This window comes from Danio rerio, chromosome 23, assembly GCF_049306965.1.
Source record: "Danio rerio strain Tuebingen ecotype United States chromosome 23, GRCz12tu, whole genome shotgun sequence".
Lineage (NCBI taxonomy): Eukaryota > Metazoa > Chordata > Actinopteri > Cypriniformes > Danionidae > Danio > Danio rerio.
The window spans coordinates 45,172,390-45,198,404 of record NC_133198.1 but is presented as its reverse complement, the minus strand read 5'-3'; the positions used below and the strand labels follow the sequence as shown (position 1 = coordinate 45,198,404).

General features: G+C 36.1%; 2 protein-coding genes across 4 annotated transcripts; one reads left to right on the top strand and one right to left on the bottom strand.

The window, feature by feature from the left end:
* The first annotated feature begins 880 nt into the window (after window positions 1–880).
* gmeb2 (glucocorticoid modulatory element binding protein 2) lies at window positions 881–22,626 on the top strand. The gene is made up of 10 exons (XM_009297110.4): window positions 881–930; window positions 4,119–4,280; window positions 6,386–6,465; window positions 7,237–7,361; window positions 7,661–7,764; window positions 12,799–12,956; window positions 16,222–16,290; window positions 17,284–17,421; window positions 18,533–18,655; window positions 19,857–22,626. Exons 2-10 carry the CDS (start codon window positions 4,147–4,149, stop codon window positions 20,429–20,431), a joined length of 1,506 nt encoding a protein of 501 aa, XP_009295385.1. The 5' UTR covers window positions 881–930; window positions 4,119–4,146; the 3' UTR covers window positions 20,432–22,626.
* pdyn (prodynorphin) lies at window positions 21,460–25,590 on the bottom strand. Of its 3 annotated transcripts, none has more exons than XM_073938248.1 (3): window positions 25,482–25,590; window positions 25,138–25,275; window positions 21,460–24,040 (listed from the first exon to the last, which is right to left on the bottom strand). In XM_073938248.1, the coding sequence occupies exons 2-3, from the start codon at window positions 25,261–25,263 to the stop codon at window positions 23,405–23,407; spliced, it is 762 nt and encodes a 253-aa protein (XP_073794349.1). In that variant the 5' UTR covers window positions 25,264–25,275; window positions 25,482–25,590; the 3' UTR covers window positions 21,460–23,404. The 3 variants fall into 3 exon arrangements, with proteins under 3 accessions (XP_073794349.1, XP_009295383.1, NP_001001831.1); XM_009297108.5 differs by having other exon boundaries at window positions 25,486–25,590; NM_001001831.2 differs by having other exon boundaries at window positions 23,008–24,040; window positions 25,473–25,582.
* Between the last annotated feature and the right edge of the window lie 425 nt (window positions 25,591–26,015).

The following is a 26,015-nucleotide window of genomic DNA, read 5'->3' as shown; positions in this document are numbered from 1 at the left end:
CGACAGCGCTACTCACTGAGCCGCCATACCGCCCCATGCTGAATTTAGTAAATTAATTTTGGTGTAATACTACATGGAATTGTTATTTTTCTTTTATTTGCCATGTTTTTGTTCAGCCTTTAATGTTAATATTCCACAAGGTAAACTAAACAAAAAATAGTAATAGCAAAAAGCAGTCCAAGGCACTCGAAAAATTTGAAAAAAATATATAAATAAAGTATTAATAAAGGCTTTTTAATGTTATTCCACATATTTTGAGTGCCTTGGGACTGATTTTTGCTTCTTTTTCTTATGAATTCCTTCCCAAAAGAGCTCCGAAACATTATTCAAACTACCTCTGAACACTTTTTGTTTGGTTTTTAAAATAATAATTATTGTAAAACTCGTGAATAGCTATGCAAATTAAGATTTCAACGGATTAAATATTGTATTGGGTGGTTCATTCTGCTGTGGCGACCCCAGATTAATAAAGGGACTAAGCCGTTTTGACAATTTGATCCGCTAAACTATACTCGATTAATCACTCCTGACTCCCGCAGGGTCCGTGTATCATCCGTTCATTTGATTATTCCTTTTATTACGGAAAACGAAACATCAGAAAAACGATGAATATTTCGTTTTTCTGTTTATTCTGTAGGCAGAAAAAACGGAAACTCATCTGTTATTCTGCTTATTAACTTAAAACGAAATATTAAAACAAACACAAAACCAAAACGAAATAATGAGTCAAAAAATGGTCCGTGTACCGTGTTTCGTTTTCCGTAATAAAAGGAATAATCAAATGAACGGATGATACACGGACCCCGCAGACTGTAATCTACCAACTTCCATTTCTGTTGTTTTCCTAACCTCTGTGACGACATCACTGAGCATGCGCAGTGGAGTCAAGACTGTCCAGCGCTTCCTAAACACGGATTCAAACACTTGCGGGTAAAGTTTCGATTAATACACTATACTTTCAGCGTATTTTTAAAATTGCGACTTGGTTTACTCACGTACACAAATATGTGTTGATACTTTTTATATATTATTCCGTAAATATGTGTAAAGCGTAAACGTTAAGCCAGAAGCCCTCCGAGAGCTGTCAGTGAAAATAAATTATTACAATTATTATCAAATAATTGATTAAACTAACAAAATCTACCATATTTATTTGAAATACAAGCGATATAGTTCACATCCTAGTGATCATTCTTTTCACTATTATCAAAATATATGACAATTTCACCATCGTACCACAACAGTGCTGTATTAACCATAACGTTAGACTGTAAAATATGGTATGAACGTAGCAAAATTATGGAGGTAAAGTTGTTTTTGTATTCACATATTCAGACTTTCTCCTTAATTAAAACTAATTCTTTGCTAAATTCTAAATAGTAAAGTCATATAAGCAGCCACCGACTACCAAAGTACGAGTTCACATTTAAATATGGTGCTAATGTTGTTTTGAAGTCATAGGGGAGAGCGAGGCACAAAGTAACACTTTTTGGTTTTGGTCAAATAATGAACAAAGTATTGGGGTTAGACAAACCATTAGTTTTTTCACCAACAAAACACAAGCCTCTCCCACAAATGAGCACTGGAATTATGATCGCTGGACATATGGTTTCTGTGCAGTATTGGCAAAAGTGCCAGGGGTAAAAATGTTACTATTAACCCCATCATGCGAGTTGTAACAGACAGGGGGTTAGTGGTAACACATGCTTAAAAAGGCAGATTACACACAATTTAAATCCAGTTTATTTAAACAGTAGCTATATTTTCTCTTTACCTAGCTCCTTTTTTATTCTACATAGCACATTGTTTATTTATTTATAGGATAAACACATTTAGACTTATTAGGATTATTTTTCATTATTATACAATGCCTTTATTTGCATAATTAGCAATAGAAAAAATAAAAAAAAATCTATTAAAAATCATTTTATTTAAAAAGTGCTCAGCATTACACTCAATTGAAAAATATTGTGTTAGTTTAATTGGTGTCCCACAGTGTGTGGCTTAATTGGAACACCCTGTTACAACTAACACCGCTGTGTCGTGCTTTCCTCAAAACTGGCTAGCAGTCTTTGTGTGTTTCTTACATATTTCAAAATGGTTTCATCTTTTAGCCTAGAAGACGGTAATCACAACAATATAAGATTTTAGGTTCATACTTTCACAGATTTGTTTTTAAATAAAAAAAATATTGAAAATGATAAAAAATACTTTTATGCTGCAAAAATGGTTTCTCCTGTGTTTCTCATCCAAATTTCGCCAAACTTTTTCCATAATTGGCAGGAAGACGTCTGCTGACAGTGAAAACCTCGGAAGCATGGCACGGTTAACCCTGAGCAAATACCTTAAAATTCTGTGTTACATTTAACTTCGTGTTACATTGTGCCCTGCGCTCCCATATAATTTCATACCGAATATCCAAAGTATCATGGTAAACACTATAGGGAGTGTGTCACAAGCTGTAATTAAACGTATGTGCGAATATAAAACCAAATTTACCTCAATAGCAAAATAAGGTTAAATGCAGTGAATAAAACCTTTTTATTTATTTATTTTTATTTATTTATTATTATTTTTTTTTGAGTATTTCAGCATTTATGTAATGGAGTTAACTTTTTAATAAAGGTTCAGCGGTAAAACCACACCTCACTTTGTCTACTTTAAACTTACCATCCCTTTAGCACTGTTCTTCTCGCTCTTTGAACCAACCCTCCCTCCCTACATTTCCTTGCTTCCCATTCACAATCCTATTACTCTCTTCACTCTTACATGTAAGTTGAATTGGGGGGTGCCAATCACTCTGCCAAACTATTACAGAGACAGTCCCCCCACTCTGAGTGTCTGGGCATAGTAGGACGCCCGATCAACCTCCCCACCTGTTTACCAGTCATTATTTTACTCCCCTTCATCCCACTGTTCTCCTTCCATCCCTTCAATCATTCATTCAGTCATTCATTCATTTTCTTGTCGGCTTAGTCCCTTTATTAATCCGGGGTCGCCACAGTGGAATGAACCACCAACTTATCCGGCAAGTTTTTACGCAGCGGATGCCTTTCCAGCCGCAACCCATCTCTGGGAAACATCCACACTCACATTCACACCCACACTCATACACTACGGTCAATTTAGCCTACCCAATTCACCTGTACCGCATGTCTTTGGACTGTGAGGGAAACCGGAGCACCCGGAGGAAACCCACGCGAAGGCAGAGAGAACATGCAAACTCCACACAGAAACGCCAACTGAGCCGAGGTTCGAACCAGCGACCTTCTTGCTGTGAGGCGACTGCACTACCTACTGCGCCACTGCGTTACTGCGTCAATCACTAGAGTAAAATCTAGCTTAAAGTAGGAACGTGTGTAAAAATGTTATAAACGTCACTTATAACATTACTTATTTTGTTATACTTAAATATTTAAATACTTTAAATGTAAAATTGTGCATTAACTTGCACTGTTTTCCCACGCTAACTGTCTCTGTTTCACTGATGCAGTGGTGTTTGCTTTTTAAAGTACATGCTCATATTTGCTATAACTTTGCATGAGCAGATCAAGTTCAGCTGGAGAAAGAAATGCTGATCTCTTTTTTTAAATGTTGCCATGGTCACTCGCAATATCTGCACTCCATTGATAATGCCTTTTTATAGTTGGGTGTGCGCACTTATCTCTGAGTTGGTCTACTCAAAGTTGATTGACCCAACTCAGATCAGCTATTCTGAAACCGAAAACTCTTAAGTTTTTAATCTCTCGGTAAATCAACTCAGAATTCAAGTTTAAACTACAAGTTGGTTGAACCTCTTTACTGAAACAGGCCCCAGGTCAGTCTGAGGTATTAGGCGTGGATAACATACTTAACCACGCCCCTCCAGCTGTCAGTTTTGACAACAAACAGAAATGTTGAGGAGGAGGAGTCTGTTAGGCTGAATTACTCTCCCTAAACTATTTTCCAATCAGCTCACAGCTCACATCCAATCAGCTCACAGTAAAAAAAAACAAGCCACGCCCACTGTTTCCTCATCTAATATTTGGTTTCTCTAGGAACTACATCACAATATAGAAAAAAGGTCGCAGCTTCCGGTTTGTGCAGACTTTAAAAAGGCTGTTGTTTTTGTTTTATAGATGCTGATTGTCAGCTGTCAGATGCTGCATGGCGTCCTCCTCTGAGGTGAACGTCCACATGGAGGAGGTGGTGGTGGTTACGACTCCTGACAACATATCACAGGCTTCATCCCCAAATGAGGAGAAAAATATACTGGTGGCCACAGACCTGGAAGATTCTGAGTGAGCGTTTTAAACCTTTAGAGCTCCCATTAGGGCTGGCCGATATGACAAAAATCTAAAACCCTTATAACTATAAATATCACGCTAGAGTATCATTTATCAATTAATAGTTTAATCCTTGTGTGACAACACAAAATAAACGATAAAGCGTAATGTGAAAGGATGAAGTTTTTATTTTGTCTGTATCAGGGATGTCCTGACTCGGTCATGGAGGGCTGGTGTCCTGCGAAGTTTAGTTCCAACCCCAGTCAGATACAGCTGGCCTAGCTAATCCAGCTCTTACTAGACTTTCTAGAAACATTCTTGCAGGTGTGTTGAAGCAAGTTGGAGCTAAATTCTGCAGGACACCAGCCTTCCAGGACCGAGTTTGGACACCCCTGGTCTATATGATATACAGATGAAGTCAGAATTATTAGCCTTCCTGAATTAATAGCCCACCAGTATGGTTTTTCTCCAATTTCTGTTTAACGGACAGATTTTCTCAACACATTTCTAAACATAATGGGCTCTATTTTGACGGTCCATGCGCAAAGCACAGGGCGCAAACGCTTTCAGGGCATGTCAGAACGCATTTTTGCTAATTTAAGGACAGGAAAATCTGCTTTGCCCCATGGCACATGGTCTAAAAAGGTTGAGTTTATTTTCTTAATGAGTTATAGGTGTGTTTTAGGAATAAACCAATTAGAGTCTCATCTCCCATTCCCATTAAGAGCCAGCTGCGTCGCGCCATAAGTGCATTCACTAATTACAGGACGGAAAGTAAGTCTAAGTGGAAAATCTGAGCATTTCACTAGCAAACAGTTAACAGTTTTTTTTTAACAGAAAACTGTTAAACAGAGCATCTACTGCGTGAGAATGAGAGATAATGGATCTACTTTCACTTTCGCTCTTGGATAGGGAAACCTTTACGCACAGACATCAATTAGTCTATAAATAAATACTTTTGTTTGTAAAGCTCAAATATTCGTTTCAAAACTATTTCTAAATTCAGTTCTAATTTCCAGGAAACGAATAAATGAATAATAATAACAAAATGTGCTCAAAAACCTGAGTTATATCCTAAAACACATGCTGTGCCCCATATGGTCTAAAACCTGACAGGTGGGCAAATCTAAGCTTGTTTTTAATAAAACAAATATAAATATGGATATAATAAATAATACTGCTAATAATAATAACATTATACAGAAGCAAATTGTTATGAATGAACTGAAAAAGCCTCCCGAGATGAAGAAAGCATAAAAGCAGTGATTTTTCATATTTATGTAGGCTAGACAATAATGTCTTGTAATATTTTAATCCTTTATATTTATATCCTATATTTATTCTTATTATATCCTATATATTTCCTTAATATTTTCATTTTTTTCATATGTAAAGATATTTGCCTATTGCTCTCTTGTGTGTATTAAGCAGTGTGTAAGCGAGGCGCAACTCTGCGCTGGAGTTTAGACCGGGTTAGTTTTGGTCTAATGAAAACTCTATTATATTTTCTCAAAATAGCAACGCGCCAGCGGTCCGACTCAGAACGCCTTCCTTTTTAGACCAGAACGCCTATGAACGCACATATGAGCGCTAATGCATTTGCTATTTAAACAGCGTAGCGCAACGCCTCAAAACAACTCTTGCGCCAAGCTGAAACTACCAAAAGACTACTGCGCTGCGCCACATTGCGCCAGGTGTATGATAGGGCCCGTAACTGATTTATTTTACCTTTGCCATGATGACAGTAAATAATATTTCAAGATACTAGTATTCAGCTTAAAGTGACATTTAAAGCCTTAACTAGGTTAATTAGGCAAGTTAAGAAACATATTGCTTGAAAGGGCTAATAATATTGACCTAAAATTGTTTCTAAAATATTAAAGACTGCTTTTTTTTTAGCTGAAATAAAACAAATAATACTTTCTCCAGAAAAAAAAAATATTATCAGACACACTGTGAAAAATTCCTTGCTCTGTTAAACATAGGTTGGGAAATATTTTAAAAAGAAAAGGAGGGCTAATAATTTTGACTTCATCTGTATATTGTCCTATTGCACAGCTCCAGTTCTCATAATGCATCTCTTTTAGACTCACAGCCAACTTTGTGTTTTCTTTGCACAGGGAAAACATTGTGGAGCAAAGCATGGAGTCCGAGGCTGAGTCTAGTGGCGCTATCACCCTGCCTAAGGACACAGTTTTAGGTATGAATTCATTGTGTTTCAGAAATTGAAGACGTTTTAATAAAGCGCAATCCACTTATTACAGTGATCTGTAACACAGTAAATCCACTTGTAATCTTATTTTAAAAGGGTAGTGCTTTTAAACAATGCTGTTACTTTACATGGTGTTTGTTACTTATTTCTCTCCATGTATGTACCATTAGTACATACACAAGAAAGTTTTATAATAAAAATAATATAATTTCATATAAAAATATATTAAATAATTAAAACACATTTAAAAACTACACATAAACATATATTCAATAATAAAGATAATAAATCCCAAATAGTAAATTTTTTTATTTAATGAAACTTTGGGGATTTATTCAAATCATTGCAAAGCAATGGCTGTCATCACTTTAAGAGTCAAAAAAATATATACAGGCAACATAAAATGAATATGCAATGTAAAACTTATACCTGTAGATGTTGGAGTTTTATATTAAAGTCTTATAAAGTTAAAAGATAAGTCTAAAATAGTCATAGTTAACCTATGGTAACAGCTTTTGTCAGTAAAAATAGTTCTGATGGATGTATTATTTGCATTTTAATGCATTAAAAAAATATCTAGTCAAATATTATGTGCTGTCATCATGGCAAAGATATTAGAAATCAGTTATTAAAACTGTTATGTTTAGAAATGTGTTGAAAACCTTTCAACACATTCTGGGGGCTAATAATTCTGACCGCAACTGTACATGTACATTCAATTACCATAACAATAGACTTTATGTGTTTATATTTTGGCAGTGAAAATATCTGACGATACAGATGTAGAGGGCGATATTCTCTACCCAATAACCTGTGGAGACAGCAAAGCCAACCTCGTGTGGAAGAAGTTTGTGTGTCCTGGAATCAACATCAAATGTGTGCAGGTAATATGTGATTAATATATAACCCTCATCTTGGTGTAAACATTAATCTCTTAATCATGTCACTTAAAAGGATAGTTCACCCAAAAATGAAAATTCTGTCATCAATTACTCTTCCTTGACTTGACCTATTTGACTTTCTTTCATCTGTGAACACAAAAGAAGGTATTTTGAAGAATGTTGTAAACCTGTAACTATTGACTATTTTCTTTTTCCCCACTATAGAAGTCACTGGACAGCTTAATCTGTTCCTGGAAGAATATTATACTGTCTTTACTAAACGATTTCTCCATATTCACCAGCTGAACGAGCATCTCATCAGTCCAAAGGAGTTTGTTTACATCGCAGGAAAGTCCACACTGAAGGACTGGAAGAGAGCCATTCGCCTCAATGGGACCATGCTGAGGTTTGTGGCACAAAAAAAGACTTTACAGTGATCCCTCATTATTTGCTGGGGTTACGCTTTTAAAATAACCTGCAATAGGCAAAATTGAAGTAATCAGCTTTATTTTTTACTATAGATCAGGGTTCTCAACCTTTTTCACTTCGGGGCCCACTTCTTTCCACGATCAAATTTTAAAGGCCCACCGGTCTGACAATTTCGCTAAAATGTTTGTATAAAATGTGCTAAACTGGTTAGGGCCGGGCCTGTGACTGAGTCAGTTTCATTTGTTTTGAACTGTCACATGTCTACGTCTGTAGCGTGCAGCACTCATGACCGCAGCCGCAAAGTTTTTGGTGAAATGAAAAAGTTTTTAAAACTAAAGGCATCGCAGACTTCTGATACGTCTTCAGATCAAACCAAATCTAAAAAAGGAGCCACACAGAAATATGATCAGTCCTACCTCAATCTCAGTTTTATTGCCGGCAGAGGTCCAGAGGGTGAGGAAGTCCTGCAATGTCTTTTATGCTTAGAAAAGCGTGCAAGTGCTAGCATGAAACCCTTAAAAGTTAAAAGACACCTGACAACAAAACATTCTGCATATGTCAACAAAGGTTGATCATATCTTTTCTGAAAGTAGAAGAGTATCTTTGTCAATAAAAAATTATCTCAATTACAGCCAGCATCCCACAAAAAGCACTTTGAGCCTCATTTTGTGCATATCAAATCGCAAAATTCAAAAAACCACACACCATGGGTTCTATTTTGACGGTTCATGCACAGAGCGCAAAACGCAGGGCGCAAACGCTTTCAGGGCATGTCAGGACGCGTTTTTGCTAATTTAAGGACGGGAAATCTGCGTTGCGCTTCGGCGCATGGTCTAAAAGGGTTGAGTTTATTTTCTTAATGAGTTATAGGTGTGTTTTGAGAATAAACCAATTAGAGTCTCATCTCCCATTCCCTTTAAGAGCCAACTGCGTTGCGCCAAGAGCACATTTGCTATTTACAGGAAGCAAAGTAAGTCTAAGTGGAAAAAATTAGCATTTCACAAGCAAACAGTTAACAGTTTTTAACAGAAAACTGTTAAACAGAGCATCTACTGTGTGAGAATGAGAGATAATGGATCTACTTTCACATTCCCTCTTGGATAGGGAAACCTTTACGCACAGACATCAATTAATCTATAAATAATTAATTGCATTTGTTAAGCGCAAATATTCGTTGGACAAATATTGCGCAAATATTGGTGGACAAATCTAAGCTTGTTTTAATAAAACAAATATAAATATGGATATAATAGATAATACTGCTAATAATAACAACATTATACAAAAGCAAATTGTTATGAATAAACTGAAAAAGCCTCCCGAGATGAAGACATAAAAGCAGTGGTTTTTCATATTTATGTAGGCTAGAAAATAATATGTTTTGTAATATTTTAATCCTTTATATTTATATTCTATATCTATTCTTATTATATCCTATATAAATATCCTTAATATTTTAATTTTTTTATATGTAAAGATATTTGCCTATTGCTCTCTTGTGCGTATTAAGCAGTGTGTAAGCGAGGCGCAACTCTGCACTGGAGTTTAGACCAGGTTAGTTTTGGTCTAATGAAAAATCTATTATAGTTTCTCAAAATAGCAACGCGCCAGCGGTCCGACTCAGAACGCCTTCCTTTATAGACCAGAACGCCTATGGACGCACATATGAGCGCTAATGCATTTGCTATTTAAACAGCATAACGCAACGCCTCAAAACGACTCTTGCGCCAAGCTGAAACTACCAAAAGACTACTGCGCCGCGCCTTGCGCCACACTGCGCCGGATGTGTGATAGGGCCCCATATATTTTTGACTGCTTTGAAGGGATACATTTTTTTTACCCATTTTTGTTAAATATTATTGTGGGTCTTGAGATTGAATTACTTGCCTAGGTGGGTCTCAAGCCACCTTTCCATTGCACACGACATTTGGACACGACTGTCGGAATACGCCCCCTTGTGGCAACCGCACAGTATTTTCAGTGTTGTTGTGCACCACGGGGGAGAAGCTCATTTTCACGGTGTCCGAAATAAAGGAGGGCAAAAGCAAGAGCCATTATTCTCTGTGCGTTTACATAGTTTAATGGATAAATTAATACTATAAACTCATAGACCTCTAAAATATTGGAGGGAATGTGGAGACAACATTGAAAATATATATTTTAATACTTTCTTACTTACATTAATGAACAGAAAAATTTTGTTTTTTTAATATAGACTTTTTATAATTTAAAAAATAACCAAATAAACTCCTATTTCTCATCTCGCGCGCACGGATCTGCTTGGACAACACTGAAATACATCACATCCTGTTGGCAGGTTGCATACGGTCTAGTCGCAGGAGTTCGAATATTTCAACGGATCCGCAGCTCAGTTCAGATCTGAATCTTCCGCATACGGAGATGATCGGGACTCAACACAGCTCCCGGACTGCTCTCCATTGGAATGACTTCTAGTCTGTCGCTTGTCGTTTGTCGTGTGCAGTGGAAAGGCGGCTTCAGAATAAAAAAAGTTTGGGAATCCCTGCGATAGACAATGCCATTGTTCATCACCAATGGCCGATAGACATCATGATGCTTAAGGTTGGCATTACGATCCTCCGCCCCGGCCCGTCGCAGCAGCAAAAAATACACACTTAGGCCCTGTTTACACGAATTCGTCTTAGTTTAAAATGGCATTTTAAAACAAAAACGATCCACGTATACACTGGCGTTTCACCAGGCATTTCTGAAAAGATCCACTATATACCACTGAAAATGCACATCACATGACCACACACACAAACACACACACAAGCATGCGCTGCAGATTATTCACGCGTCTGAGCTCCAAGCAGTCAGCAGGGGCCTCATGTATCAACGCTGCATACGCACAAAAACTTTGCGTACGCCAGGTTTCATGCTCAGAATCGCTCACGTTTGGATTTACTAAGATGAAATGAACATGGGAATGTGCGCAGCTCCTTGCCAGCTTTATGGCTGGTGTACGCACATTTTTTGTGCGTGTCTGTTTTAATTCCATTGGCGACTCCTAGAGGCAGTTGTGTTAAATTGCACACTACAAAGTGTCTTTGAGCCTTGCAATGGCAGCTGTATGAGACGGGTTCATCTAGCAGGTATGTAAGGTTTCCATACCATACAGTTGACCAGCCAAACATTAAAGCGCAATTTGCAGCAGTCGCCTGTTTTCCAATGTAATGGGAGCGATCTACTGCACGCACATTGCTATAAAAGCACCATGTGAAGATGAATTTGCATGCGTGAATCAAAAACATTTCCATTCAATAAATGTGCAAATAAAATATGATGCACAGACTTTTTAATGATTCCTACTTGTCTTTCTCGTGATAAATAGTAGGCAAAATCTGATATGTAGCAGGGGGAAAAAAAAAAAGAGTGAGTTCATCAGACGCTGGATTCGAACCGAGTTCATGCTTAAACGTGTCAAAACATGTTACCATTTGTTTTACGAGCTGCGCCACTGAGACTTTTAAGGACACTATAACATTTTACACATATATTCCACACTATTTATTTATTTTTAATGCACTCAGTGCGATGTTCAGACTGAACTGTGTTAACCGCATCAGCTAAACTCTCCCCACTCTATTTTTTTCTTTTGTTGTTAATTCCGGAGGACAAACTTGCAAATAACACCGTTATCGGTCTACCTCCGAAAGCAGCACCTCTAATTCACATTCTGTTCAAAGTTTCTCTTCTTGCTTGCTTTTGCCGTTGCTTTTTCGTTGGGTTTTGCCAAAGTAGATTCATTAGCATATTCATACGGGGGAGGAGGCAGGGAGGGGTTTTGCGCTCGTGCATGTTGAGCTCAGTTTCACGTTTATTCTGATGTACAAAAGAATATGCGTGTGATTCGGCGTACGCAGTGTTTCATACATCTGAATTTTTTTCAATGTTTTAGTAAATAACGCAATGTTTTAGTATGATTTCCACACAAGTCTCGTACATGAGGCCCCTGGTGCTTTGATCACAAAAACACCCCAGAGAGCAGTGCACATCGGAAAATCAAGGATGTACTGCTGGATTGTGTCTTATTTTAGTTGTTAAATGTGATATTTAATTAATCTCGTCTCTATCTAACGACTCTTTGGTCTTTTGAGTCAATCAGGTAAAATTTTACTTTTTCAGTACAAGGCTTCAATCTTTCGCTTTAGCACTTGTACTTAGTAATTTTAGCGTAAACCTCAGATACTGTTGGTTGTGCACGTTTTTTACCAACCAAGTTTGTGGATGCCATTATAACGACACAGATCACTCTGCCTATTCATGCCAGAGTCATGCGGAAAAGTGATTGACAGGTGGTCATTTGTGTGTAACTTATCTTTAACTTATATTTATTTACAATTTGGTTATAGGTAAAACAAAGACCATGCCGGTCAGGTAGTTAAAATGGTAGGCTACAAATAATTTGTTATGAACTAATCAATTATTCATAAATTATTAATTTACCGCCGACGCTGATGCCATCGTCCATCATCGTACAATGCCAAATTGGTCGACATCGCCCAACCCTAGTATGTGGTAGAATATTAAGCACGATTTTTTTGTTTGTTTTTGTTGGAGTTAAACAAAATCTAATGAAATTTTTATGTAATTTATTAGTCTATATTATTATTGTTGTCGAAAATCATGATTTCAGTGTATTATTTTGTCTGCAACAACAATGTGAACTTAAATTAAGATATGTTTGCACATTACTTCTTCCAAATGCATAATTGTCAAAGACCTGAGGAGATTTCTCTGCATGAAAGACTGGTGAATGGCAGATTATCCTGCTGCTGCTTTTCCAATATGGTTGGGATATGAAATGTGGATGATGTGTCGAGATGATTGACAGGGGACAGAACAAACCAACATAACTATCTGCTAAGAAGGAAGTAGTATGTCCCAAAGCTAGCGTATTCTCCTGTTGCACACTCAAAAGTTTACTTTTAAGGCGTAGTATAAGTATGCTAATTAAGAACAGCACTTCTCTCTTTGTTTGTTCCTGCAGGAAGATCATGGATTCGGGCGAGCTGGACTTTTATCAGCACTCCAGACTGTGTTCAAACACCTGCCGCAGTACTAAGATTGACCTGGTGGGGTCTCGGGGGTCCCTGAGCAGCCAGCAGTCCACAGAAACAGCTCCTGCGACCCCTGCTTCTACTGACGGTACACATACACACACACACTCACACACACACACACACACACACACACACACACACACACACACACACACACACACACACACACACACAAAACTAAAAACTCGGTCATCATTTACCCGCCTTTTACTTGTTCCAGACCTTTATAAGTTTCTTTTTTTCTGTTGAACACAAAAGAAGATATTTTGAAGAATGCGTGAAACCTGTAACCATTGACTTCCATTGGTGGCAAAACTAATACAGTGTAAGTCAATGGTTACAGGTTTCCAGCATTCTTAAAATTTCTTCTTTTGTGTTCACTTGAAGAAAAACTCATAAGTAAGTTTGTAGCTATTTGAGGGTGAGTAAACACTGAATAAATATTCATTTTTGGGTGAACTGTCCCTTTACTTTGTATAAAACAATAGGGTGTAATTAGTTGCAGAGTAAGTAGTTGTTTTAATTAAATTACCTTTCTACATAAAAAGTAAAGCTGTACATTGCTGTACATTTTAGGTCATTTACTTACAGTTACTCATTTACTCTTGCCCTAAATACTGTACATAATTGTAACAGTTCTGTTTAAATCAGTTCAGAGAAGCAGCTTAATTGCATGTTTTATTGATAGACAAATATGTTTTGCAGATTAAATCTATTTTTCAACTAAAGATGTTATTTATCAAGACGAATGCTCAAAGTTATAAACTGAAATACTCAGACCAGTCTGACACCAACAATCATGCCACGTTTAAAGTCACTTAAATCTCCTTTCTTCCCCATTGTGATGCTCAGTTTGAACTGCAGCAGATCGTCTTGACCATGTCTACATGCCTAAATGCCTTGAGTTGCTGCCATGTGATTGGCTGATTAGAAATTTGTGTTAACGAGCAGTTGGACAGGTGTACCCAATAAAGTGGCCTTTGATTGTATGATATGTATGAAATATGTTGTCATTGCCTTAAAGCATTTTATTCTTCATTTCAATTCTGTTTGATAACTAAGTAATGTTATTTTTGGTGAAATATATTAAGCTAATATCCCAGTTTTTACTTAATTTAATTGATTTAATTTCTTCTGACCATGCATTGAGATTTATAGGGATTTAAAGTAGGATTCTAGCAATTATTTTATTTATTGAGTAATTAAATTACTGTTCATTCATAATAATTAGAAAAGTAATTTAATTACAGTTTTAATGACGTATTAAAAATATAATTATAATTTAACTTACCCAATTTACCTACAGTATAGCTCATGTGTTTGTACAGGTTTATACGGTCATGAAAAACCATGAAAGGTCATGGAATTTTGACATGGCATTTTGCAGGCCTGGAAAAGTTATGGAAAATCTTAAAACCCACAAACTTTTGGAAAAGTCATGAAATTTAGTTTACAAATATCTGTATATTTAAATATGGGCTAGTTTTCTTCTTTTCTGTCCATGGTCAAACTCATGCTTTCACATTATTAGTGCTGTGTGAGCATTACCTAAATAAATTTTACATGTATATAAAGATTCATTTAAACCAGGGGTTCTCAACCTTTTTCATTTCGAGGCCCACCTTTTTCTCTTTCTTTTGAAGGCCCAGACTGATTGTCTAGAAAAAATACTTATTTCAAAGCTTCATTTATCAGCAAAAAATTATTTTAAAATTATTTTTGTATATAATTTTATTTATATATATATATATATATATATATATATATATATATATATATATAGATAGATAGATAGATAGATAGATAGATAGATAGATAGATAGATAGATAGATAGATAGATAGATAGATAGAAAATATTTTAATAATTAAAGTATTTAATTTAAGTATTTGGGCCTTTTCTTAAGTAAAGGAAGCTGATGCTTTGAATTATTATTCATCTATTGATTTTGATCCATTAACATAAACAATCTAACCCTAAACGTAAAATATCTGTTGAATCGCCTTGATCTGAAGGCGGTTTGGTTTGTAGCTGGATATTATTGGAGTTCGCTGACAGGAACGGTGAACAGCTGTTCACTACTGAAACACCACAACGTCTTGCTAGATCCTGTACGCACACGCGTCAGTTATAAAACGCTCGCAAGACGTTGATTTGGACAACTATGCGGATATTTTAAAGTTTTCACACTAAGAGAAAGCGCAAAGTTTGTGAATCAACTGCTACTCTGATACAGTGCGAGTCACATATGTGAGGCAGGCGTGAGCTGGTTATTATAACTCTCATCATCGTTACCGTTACATTTGCATGACTGTTTGCTTTATACAACGGAGAACGCAGTCCCAGTTGACACGCAGTGGTTGGTAATTTAAGCCACAGTTATGTCTGTAATTAACATTGAGGCTGTTTTTGCAGTCCGAATTAGCTTGTTCAATCACAGAACATGGAATATGCCATTACTACTATCCTTTTAATATGACATATGTAATTATAGTGTAATATTTAACCGGCCCACTGGTTGAGAATCCCAAATTTAAACTAAATTTTTGCACGTTTTATGATATGCTGTTATAACTTTAAACATGCATTGTTTTTCTTGTTATATACCACGTATACGTAGACATTACATGAAACATTAGGTCATGAAAATTTACTTGAAAGTTCTGGAAAAGTCTTGGAAAAGTCATTGAATTTTAGTAGTAAAAATGTGTATGAACCCTGAATGGGGGAAACTGGAGCACCCAGAGGAAACCCACGCCAACGCGGGGAGAACAAGCAAACTCCACACAGAAAAGCCAACTGATCCAGCCAAGGCTTGAACCAGTGTCCTTCTTGCTGTAAGGCGACATCGCTACCTACTGCACCACCGTTATTTATTCATTCATTCATTCGTTTTCTTTTTGGCCTAGTCACTTTATTAATCAGGCGTTGCCACAGTGGAATTAACCGCCTATTTTATATTATATTATATTATATTATATTATATTATATTATATTATATTATATTATATTATATTATATTATATTATATTATATTATATTATATTATATTATATTATATTATACAATTATGTTAAATGTTATGCAATACATCATAATAGTACATAGCTTTGACTTAAATAAGCCCTAATAATATCTTTATAATATATATCATATATATCTTTAAGATATATATATAAGATATATAATATATATCTTTATCTTTATAATATATATCTATATATATCTTTATAATAAATATATATATATATATATATATATATATATATATATATATATATATATATATATATATATATATATATATATATATATATATATGAGTAATATTGATATCTGTTGTTGTTGCAGTGAACGGATCATCATCTTCATTCTCCACAGATGTTGAAGACAGCACTGAATGGGTCACAGCTATCGGAGGTCAGTGTCTTCTGCAATGCTTTATTAAGTACTTCAAGGGATGCTTTTAATTTATATTTTTAATTGTATGAATTTAAAGTTATTTATGAAAAATTTTACTGAAAATACATATCTAATGCTTTAAATGTAAATAATTTTAGCTTTTATTTTTATTTTTTTTATAAGTGCTGGGCAAAGATTAATGGCATCCAACATAAAAGTGTTTATTAGTGTTTATTATTTAAAATAATTAGTTTTTATTTATTTATTTAACTTTTTTTGTATCAACTCTTATTGAAATGTGTAGTTTTTATTTAAGTTATTATTATGTAATATATTTTTAATCAGCCGGCAGCTAGCTCTCTGCAGCTCTCACATGGTCGCTCACTGAAGCTAAGCAGGGCTGCACTCAGTACCTGAATGGGAAAGCTCATGGTAAAACTAGGTTGCTGCCAGAAGTGGTGTTAGTGAGACCAGCAGGGGGAGCTTAACCTGCAGTCAGTGTGGGTCCTAACCCCAGTATATTGATGGGGATTCTATACTGCTGAGTGAGCGGAGTCTTTCAGATGAGACGTTAAACCGAGGTCCTGACTCTCTGTGGACATTAAAAATCCCATGCGGTCATTCAAAAACGAGTAGGGGATTTAACCCCGACATCCTGGCCAAATTTGCCCACCGGCCTCTGTCCATCATGGTCTCCTAACTGTCCCCCATATCATAATTGGCTTCATCACTTCTCTCCACCAGTCAGCTGGTGTGTGGTGTGCGGTCTGCCACCATCCAGGTAAATGCTGCACACTGGTGGTAGATGAGGAGATGTGGATAAGGAAATGTGTAAAGCGCTTTGACTGTCCAAAAATGCGCTATATAAATGTAAGGAATTATTATTAATCTACGCTGATCTTGCCATGAAATAGCTAAGTTGCTAATGGGGCAATAAATAAACAAACAAACAATGGTTTATTATAGTTGACCTGTGTGGTTTGTTAATGTAACTCTCTCTCCCGCTGTCAGAGGACACCATGACATTCTGGAGAGGATTGAAGGATGCTGGGATGCTGGAGGACGTGATGGAGGACCTGCAGAAAGAGATACAGGAGATTCTCAAAGGCCTTGAGGAGCGAATCCAGGACCCTCCCCTGCAGGTCAAAGGTCAGAGTTTAACCTTAAGTTTAACCTTAAGAGTTTAATTTTAAAGCTTGTTTTTTTTAAATACTGTATAAAATAAATTTCAGTAAAAATGGTATTAAACTGTATATAAAAATTGTACAAATCAAAATGCCAATTATATATAATGTTATAGGTGGGCATAGATTAATTTTTTAATCTACATTAAAATGGCTCATTTGAATTCTGCTGAAGGCATTCAGAATATGTGTGCTACCCAAATAAAAAGTCTTTGAGAACGGGTTTCTCAAGCCAGGTGGCGCATTAGACCAGGGGCTCATCTCCTGTTTCCAAAATGCATCACAAACTGCTTGGGAAACTGTTCTACTATGAAAATTGGTGATGAAAATGAATGATGTTCAATAAGATGTACTGGTGTTTACTAACTGTTTATTCAGGTAAACATGAATGCTGAACTGTAGGCCTACATAAGCTCCAAACAGCAATTTTTTTTTGATCACCTTAATCCAACTGAAGTCATAAATGAACTAAACAGAAATGGAATTAAGACATGTGGAGTATGCAGATATTAGTGGCATTATTGACATATTATAAAGGACCGCACACACACAAACACACACACACACACACACACACACACATCGCAAAACGTGAAAGTTTTTTTCTATCCACTTGGCGTGCGTTATCAAATTCCATAACATTCTCACCAGTCCTCACTCCTTATTTGCGTCTAACACCCCAGTTTGTCACGGGGGCATGAATGAAATGTTCATGAGTTAAAGTGAAAATGCTGAACTGCAGTTAAAGTCAGGCATCTTGCTGAAGGGCACTTTTTTGTCAGATGGTTCACAGGTCAGGTATACATCTGTGCTAAAATATCAAGGTTTAAGTCATGATAGCTTGCATAGAACAGACCCAGTTCCCAACCCTAATTTAAGAATTTTTAACGGCGATATTTTTTTTTTTATCAAGCGATAAGAGTCTCGTGTCTCGCAGATATTTATTTATATATATATATATATATATATATATATATATATATATATATATATATATATATATATATATATTTATTTATTTGGTTATTTATATATTTATTTGTTTATTTGTTTATTAGTTTTTTATTTGTTAACAGATGCTGCTCTCCTCAACAATATCGTTCAGAACTTTGGCATGTTGGATCTGGTGAAGAAAGTTTTGGCCAGTCACAAAAGTCAGATGGACCGCTGCAGAGAGCAGTACACTCGCAGCTTAGTGGGTCAGTGTCACACTTTTGGTCATTTTGTGCATTCCATTCAGAGTCCCATGAAATGTCTCTGTCTCTCTCTCTCTCTCTCTCTCTCTCTCTCTCTCTATATATATATATATATATATATAATTATTATTATTTAATCTTTTTCGTCTAATATAATAGTTCAGACTTTAAATTATACTTTAAGCTTTGAGCTTTACTAGGATCTGCCATCATTGCAAAGACAAAAGAAATGAGTCATTAGAAATTGGCTATATCGCTAAATCTATTAAAAATGTGTGTAATAAACACTAAAAAGCACTAGGGAAATGTTTGAAATGATTAAAAATGTCACCGGAAGACTAATCATTTTGTCTTCACATGTGAATAAAATAAAATTGAAATTAGACAAAGTGAGAAGCTAGCAAGTTTTGACTGCTTTAATTCTGATTTCAGGGACCTTTTAAAGAGAATAATAAAGTCTTTTTAGCCAGTGATTTGAGCTTTTTTCCTTTATAGCCCTGGAGCTGCAGTGGCATTTAGTCTTTAACTGTAAATAAGAATAAAATTGAAATTGGTTGAAGGAACTTTTGACTGCTCATATCTTCTAAATACAAATTTTGTCATTTTTTTGGAGCACACTGGCTTTAAAACTAAAACTAACACCCAATAAACTGTTATTTTGATTTCAGGGCACTTTTAAAGAGATTTAAACAGTCACGTTTCAGTACAGTTGACGTCAAAATTTAGCCCTTTTGTGAATTTTTTTCTTTACTTTCTCAAATATTTCCCAAATAATGTTTCCCAGAGCAAGGAATTTTTTACAGTAGTTCCCATAATATATTTATTAATTTGTATTTTGGCTAGAATAAAAGCAGTTTTACATTTTTAAAAACCATTTTATGGTCAATATTATTAGCCCCCTTAAGCAATATTTGTTTTAGATTGTCTACAGAACAAACCATTATTATAAAATAACTCGCCCAGTTAACCAAGTTAAGTCTTTAAATGTCACTTTAAGCTGAATACTAGTATCTAGTAAAATATTATGTACTGTCATCATGGCAAAGATAAAGGAAATCAGTTATTAGATATGGGTTATTAAAACTATTATGTTTAGAAATGTGTTTAAAAAACAGATATTGGGGAAAAAACACCCACAAAATTCAGGAGGGGTAATACTTCTGACTTCAAAAGTTGATTTGAGCTTTGTTTGTTTTATTTATAGCCCTAGAGCAACAGTGTGATGAGCATCGCAAGCGTGCTAAAGAGCTGAAGAGTAAATCGCAGCACCTCAACAACGTCCTGATGACCTTGACCCCCGTGACCTCTCCACCCACCACCAAACGTCCCCGTCTGACCCGCGCCGTCTCCGGTCCCGCCACTGTCGCCAGTACACCCGCCCAACCCGCGCACTTCACCCTTCCCATCACACAACTCACTGGCTTCCCGCTGGAAAAAGTGTTGTCGCCGCAGACTCAGTCTCCTCTGATTAGCGGATATACATTGCTTACATCACCAGGAGAAATCCAGCAGGACGGCTCCAATTTGGCCATGTTGAGCACCGCTGGCCCTGGCGGACCCACTATTGTCAAAGTGGTCAGTCCATTTCAGCTGGTCACATTGCCCACAGCCGGAGGTGGAGCTACGGTGCAGAATTTGGCAGCCCCCGTAGGAGGCGCTGCAGGTAACACTGTTGTAGCAGTGCCGGTTAGTGCTATCAATACCGTAAACACTGCCACTGTGGAGACAGTCGGACCACAGGCTGAAAACGCTTCAGATGCAAAAGACGACCAGGAGTAAAAACGTTTTGAATTTAGCATAATGATGTAGTTTGTAAACAGATTTTTTTTTGTTTTATTTGAATTGTTGCATTTGATTTAATTGTATTGTAAAAGTTCAATAACATAAACTCTGCCACTGTGGAGTCTGTCGAACGGCAGGCAGAAAACACTTCAGAAGTGGAAGTAAAACCGAAAGTGAAACCGTTACGAATTTAGCGAATTTAGCGAATATGATGTCATTTTTGCAGTTTTATTTGAATTGCTTCAGAAGCGAAAGACAAGCAGAAAGAGTTAAACTGTTTCCAATTTAGTGCAACATAAATGTATGATATATTTTGAATTGTTGCTTTGCATTTGAATGAATTGTAATTGTATTGTAAAAGTTCAATACCGCCATCGCTGCCACTTTGCAGACTGTTGGCCCGCAGGCAGAAAACGCGTCAGATGCAAAAGACAAGGAGTAAAACCATTACGAATTTAGCAAATATGATGTAATTTGTTTTGCAGTTTTATTTTAATTGCTTCAGAAGCAACCATGACAACCTAAAGGAGTAAAACTGTTATGAATTTAGCGAATTTAAAAAATTTTATGTAATTAGGAAACATATTTTTTGGAGTATTATTTGACACGTTGTATTGGATTTAATTGAAATTGTATTGTAAAAGTTAAAAAACGCAAACTCTGCCACTGTGGAGACAGTCGGACAACAGGCTGAAAACGCTACATATTGGAAAGTAAAACCATTACGAATTTAGTGTAGGATCAAAGTATGATGTAATTTGTAAACATAATTTTTTTGGAATATTATTTGACTCGTTGTATTTGATTTAATTGTATTGTAAAAGTTCAATAACGTAAACAGTGGCACTGTGGAGACAAAAAACGTTTCAGAAGCGAAAGTAAAACTATGACAAATGAGATGTAAATTGTAAGCGTAATTTGTTTTGCAGTTTTTTTTTAATAGCTTTTAGAAGCAGAAGACAACCAAGAGTAAAACCATTTCGAATTTAGAGCAGCATCAAAATGTGCTATCATTTTGTTTGCAGTTTTTTTTTTTTTTTTTGCATTGCATTTGATTTAATTGTAATTGTATTCTAAAAGTTCAATACCGTAATCACTGCCTCTGTGGAGACAGTCGGCCCGCAAGCAGAAAATGCTTCAAATGTGAAAGATGTGTGTAAAACTGTTACGAATTTAGCGCAGCATCAATGTATGACGTCTTTGTAAATATATATTTTTTGCAGTTTTATTTGAATTGCTTCAGAATTGAAAGATGAGCAGCGGTATAAAGCGAATTTCGAATATAGCGCATCATTAAAATATGATGTCATTTGTAAAGTTTTTTTTTGCAGTCTTATTTGAATTGCTTTAGAAGCGAAATACGACCAGAAAGAGTAAAACTGTTTTGAATTTAGCGCAGCATCAAAGTATGATGTAATTTGTAAACACTTTTTTTGGAGTATTATTTGAATTGTTGCATTCGATTTAATTTTAATTGTATTGTAAAAGTTCAATACCGTAAATTCTGCCACTGTGGAGACAGATCACAGGCAGAAAAAGCTTCAGAAGCGAAAGTAAAACTTACGAATTTAGCGCATCATCAAAATATGAAATAATTTGTAAACACACACACACACTATATATGTATATTGCAGTTTTATTTAAATTGCTTCAGAATAAAAAAATGACCAGGAGTAAAACAGTTTCAAATTTAGCGCAACATCAAAGTATGATGTTTTTTCTAAACATTTATTTTATTTGTTTGCAATTTTGTTTGAATTGCTTCAGAATCGAAAGGCGCCCAGGAGTAAAACCGTTTCGAATTTAGCGCAGCTTCAAAGTATGATGTTACATTTAATTAAATTGTAACTGCATTGTAAAAGTCGGACCGCAGACAGAAAATGCTTCAGAAGCAAAGACGACCAGGAGTAACACCATTTCGAATTTAGCGCAACATCAAAGTATGATGTCAGTTGTAAACATAATTGTTTTGCAGTTTTATTTTTAATTCTTGCATTGCATTTGTTTCAATTGTAATTTGATTACAATGTGGTGAAACATATGCTAACTTATGTTTTATACGTAATGTGTCAAGTCAGTGAACTTTTTTTTTGTTGACCAGAGTGTGTAATTTGTAGCTATGAAGTCTTTTGGATATAATACTCACACTTTAATTTATGCTGTTCTCAATAAACTGCATTTTTTAACAGTGATGAATTTCTGAAAGTACTAAAAAAATAAATGACTGTATTTGTGATCTTTTATTTAAAATGGATTAACTTGGACTATCTTGTCTGGCAAAATAAGCACGAGCAGCATAGTTCAATTTAATTTGTAGTTCTCTGTTTGACCAACAGGTTGTGCTGCTTACTTAAACACTCTCGTGAGAACTTTCAGATGGACAGTTCCTGACAAGGTTTATCATTTTTGAGTATAAAAAGGAGGATTATATCTGTCCTAAATCGTTAATGTTGCAAATAACATAACAATGCAGCTTTGAATGTGGCATTAAGCGGAAAAACAAAGTTATTAATTACCTTTATTTTTAGATTAGTTAGAAAAACTTCACACAAAACATTCCCCAAACAATTTTAGCAGGTAAACTTTTTTGCCCTTTATTGGTCATCTTAAACAAGCATTTTCTGCAGTATGTATTGATTGCTTACATATGGGGAAAAGTCAACGGGTGCTATTTTAGGTTTTGATGACTTAGTGGCTAATTCATAGGAAAATATCTACAAAAAAAGAGCGAGCTGGTCATACAAATATATCCACTAATTCACCAAAACCTAAAAAGCAGTTACGAATTGCCATGATATATTGTGTTGCAGAGCACATGATTTACAGGTCGACAGGTGATTGACGGCGTTCAGAAGTCAGCAGCCATTTGGGGATAGTAAAACAGCCTCAACACGCGTAAGATCAAGGTGGAAACAACTGGAATACACTGGCAAAAATGAGTTCTAGTTGAGTTATCAATGATACAACAGCCTATAAAGCATAGTCCTCGTACGATGAGGGCTCTTCGTCAGAGCGCACGGAGATTTTGAAATGGCGTCGTAAAAACCCGCCATATCGCTTTTGGTTGTCCCACCTCAACTTAGGACGAATTCTTCTCATAAAACCACCATATCTCTTCTGTAACACCTGTGGGTTGGTGTCATCCACGAAGTAGCTTCGTTTTGGACCGAATTTGCGAAGAAACCCGCCGTAACGTTTGACTTCGTTTAATGGAACTTCATTATCGTAAACTCCCGTTTCGTTTTCCGCCCCCATATCTTCGCCCTCGTCGTCTTCCGTTATCGACGGTAGGTCTCGCTCGCCCAGTTTCGACAGAGATTCTCCGTATTTCTTCGCGAACAGTCCTTTCAGTATGGCGTTCTCTTTCCAGGGTGAAGAGAAAAACTTATTTTTATTCTTGTCGATCCTCTTGATGAATCCCCCGTATCGTTTTACCAGGTTGGAGGTCTTCTCTTGGAGGTCCTCATCTGTGTTTAACGCGTTTGTTTCTCCGTCTGCGCCTGTATTGAGCTCCGCTAAATCATCTGAAAGCCCCTGTAAAGCCTTCTCACATCTGTCAAGTGTACCGGTAGGCGGAACGGCTCCTTCACACTCTAAAGTACAAGTCTGGAAGAAGAAAAGGAGGTTTAACTGGGCTCGACACTTTCAGAGTTGCCGCCAAAATTAATTCACAGTCAAATACCGACAAAAATGAACCCAAAACAGTTCAAGGATGAAGTACACAAATTGTAGAGCATAATTAAACATTAAAGTTTTTTATGTAAAAATACCAACACATTAGAGTTTTTTTTTATTAGGAACTGCATTAGTTTGCTAATAAATAGATTCAATATCACATTTCAAGTTCAGAACATTTTATTTCATTTCATTTTCTTTCCGGCTTAGTCCCTTTATTAATCAGGGGTCGCTACAGCGGAATGAACCGCCAACTTATCCAGCATATGTTTTACACAGCTGATGCCTTTCCAGCTGCAACCCATCACTGGGAAACATCCATACACAATCATTCACCTACATAGCCTACATACGGAGAATTTAGCTTACCCAGTTCACCTATATCGCATGTCTTTTGACTGTTGGGGAAACTGAAGCACCCGGAGGAAACCCACGCGAACACGGGAAGAACATCCACACATAAATGCCAACCGACCCAGCCGAGGCTCAAACCAGCCACCTTCTTGCTGTGAGGCAAATGTGCTACCCTCTGCGCCATCGTGACGCCTAACATTTTATTATTTACAATAGAAAAAAAATCACATCTGAAAGTGCAACCTATTCTTTTTAATATATATTAATCATATTACCAAAAGCCATATCTGATATTTCCCCAACTGGTTTCTCCAAGCTTTTTGATCTAAAGGAGCGCGTAATAGCCGCGCTCTCCATGGTGCTGAATGCGCGCGCCTCAAATGAAAAGCGCACAGTTTTATTGGAAACCAAATGGTCTTAATACACAGATCTTTCTATTAATTAAATAATTGCTTAATATAGAGTTGATTTAGTTTATAAGTAATTTTTCAATAGTTTAATAAAATACATAAAGCTTTTTTAAGATTATGTTTTCAATGTTTACACCTTTGATTAGCATAGAACATATACAGATCCAATAAGTTTAATTTGTCAGCCAATTTTGGCTTTTTAGTCTTGTGTTAACCCTAAATTAAGCGCACGTAAAACTCAAAATATAGGGATAATAATCTTACCAAGCGGTTCACCGCAGAGTCCAAATCGGAGATCTGTTGCGCGCATCTCAGGCATTGCGCTGAACAATCTGCCTGGCTCAAGGTTGGAAAGCTCAGCATCAACACCAACACATACCACTCCATCATCGACAGTGATTCCTGTGGTGCGAGAGAACAAAAGAAAAGAGGATTTAAATAAACAATATTCCACTCAGGATCCACTTTATCCTCTCAGCTGTTAGGATGCTTTTAGAGTTTTTTTTATTTTTATTTCCAACCATTCATCAATGTTGTTGACTTGTCATCTTACAAATATATTATTTACACACAGTTCAACACAAAATCTGCTCAGTTACCTTGATTACCTACAGAGCTTATCTCGTTCTCCAAGCGTCAAGGCGATCACTTGGGGAAACTTCTTTGTTCTCCTGTCTTTTGCTGGAGTCACTCGTTATCCATCCACGGTTTGCTCTTATTTGGACTCAACCCAGCCTTCATACTTTTATTCACGCAGCCCACACAGCTGTCTGAATGAACGATGGTCTGACCAATGGAAACAACGAGCCATTTGATTGACTGATCCCACCCACGTAATGAGGGTAAAATATTGACGTTATTCTAATATAAATAATACAGATTTAAAAATATTTGAGAAGTGCATAGTGGTTATAAATGGTTTGTGTTCAAGTAGTTTAAATTACACTTCAATTGCATAAATTAGCCTATATTCTTTTAAATAAATATATGAAATTAAATTAAAAATACCCACTTTGACGAGGAGTATGTTGGTAACTTGTATTATTAAGAAGCATCATTAACTCAAGCCTGAGTGCTCCTCTTTTCAAAGACTTCCATTTTCACTTAGCAAGTCCTTGATTGAAATTTCAATGACATAAATC

What these genes read in the sequence shown, in the direction of transcription:
- gmeb2 (XM_009297110.4), top strand. Translation starts at nt 4,147, where the DNA reads ATGGCGTCCTCCTCTGAGGTGAACGTCCACATGGAGGAGGTGGTGGTG. An exon ending in ACAGACCTGGAAGATTCTGA is followed by an intron (nt 4,281 to 6,385) that starts GTGAGCGTTTTA and finishes TTCTTTGCACAG; the next exon opens with GGAAAACATTGTGGAGCAAA. An exon ending in CTCAATGGGACCATGCTGAG is followed by an intron (nt 7,765 to 12,798) that starts GTTTGTGGCACA and finishes TTGTTCCTGCAG; the next exon opens with GAAGATCATGGATTCGGGCG.
- pdyn (XM_073938248.1), bottom strand. Translation starts at nt 25,263, where the DNA reads ATGATGGAGTGGTATGTGTTGGTGTTGATGCTGAGCTTTCCAACCTTG. An exon ending in ACTCTGCGGTGAACCGCTTG is followed by an intron (nt 24,041 to 25,137) that starts GTAAGATTATTA and finishes TTCTTCTTCCAG; the next exon opens with ACTTGTACTTTAGAGTGTGA.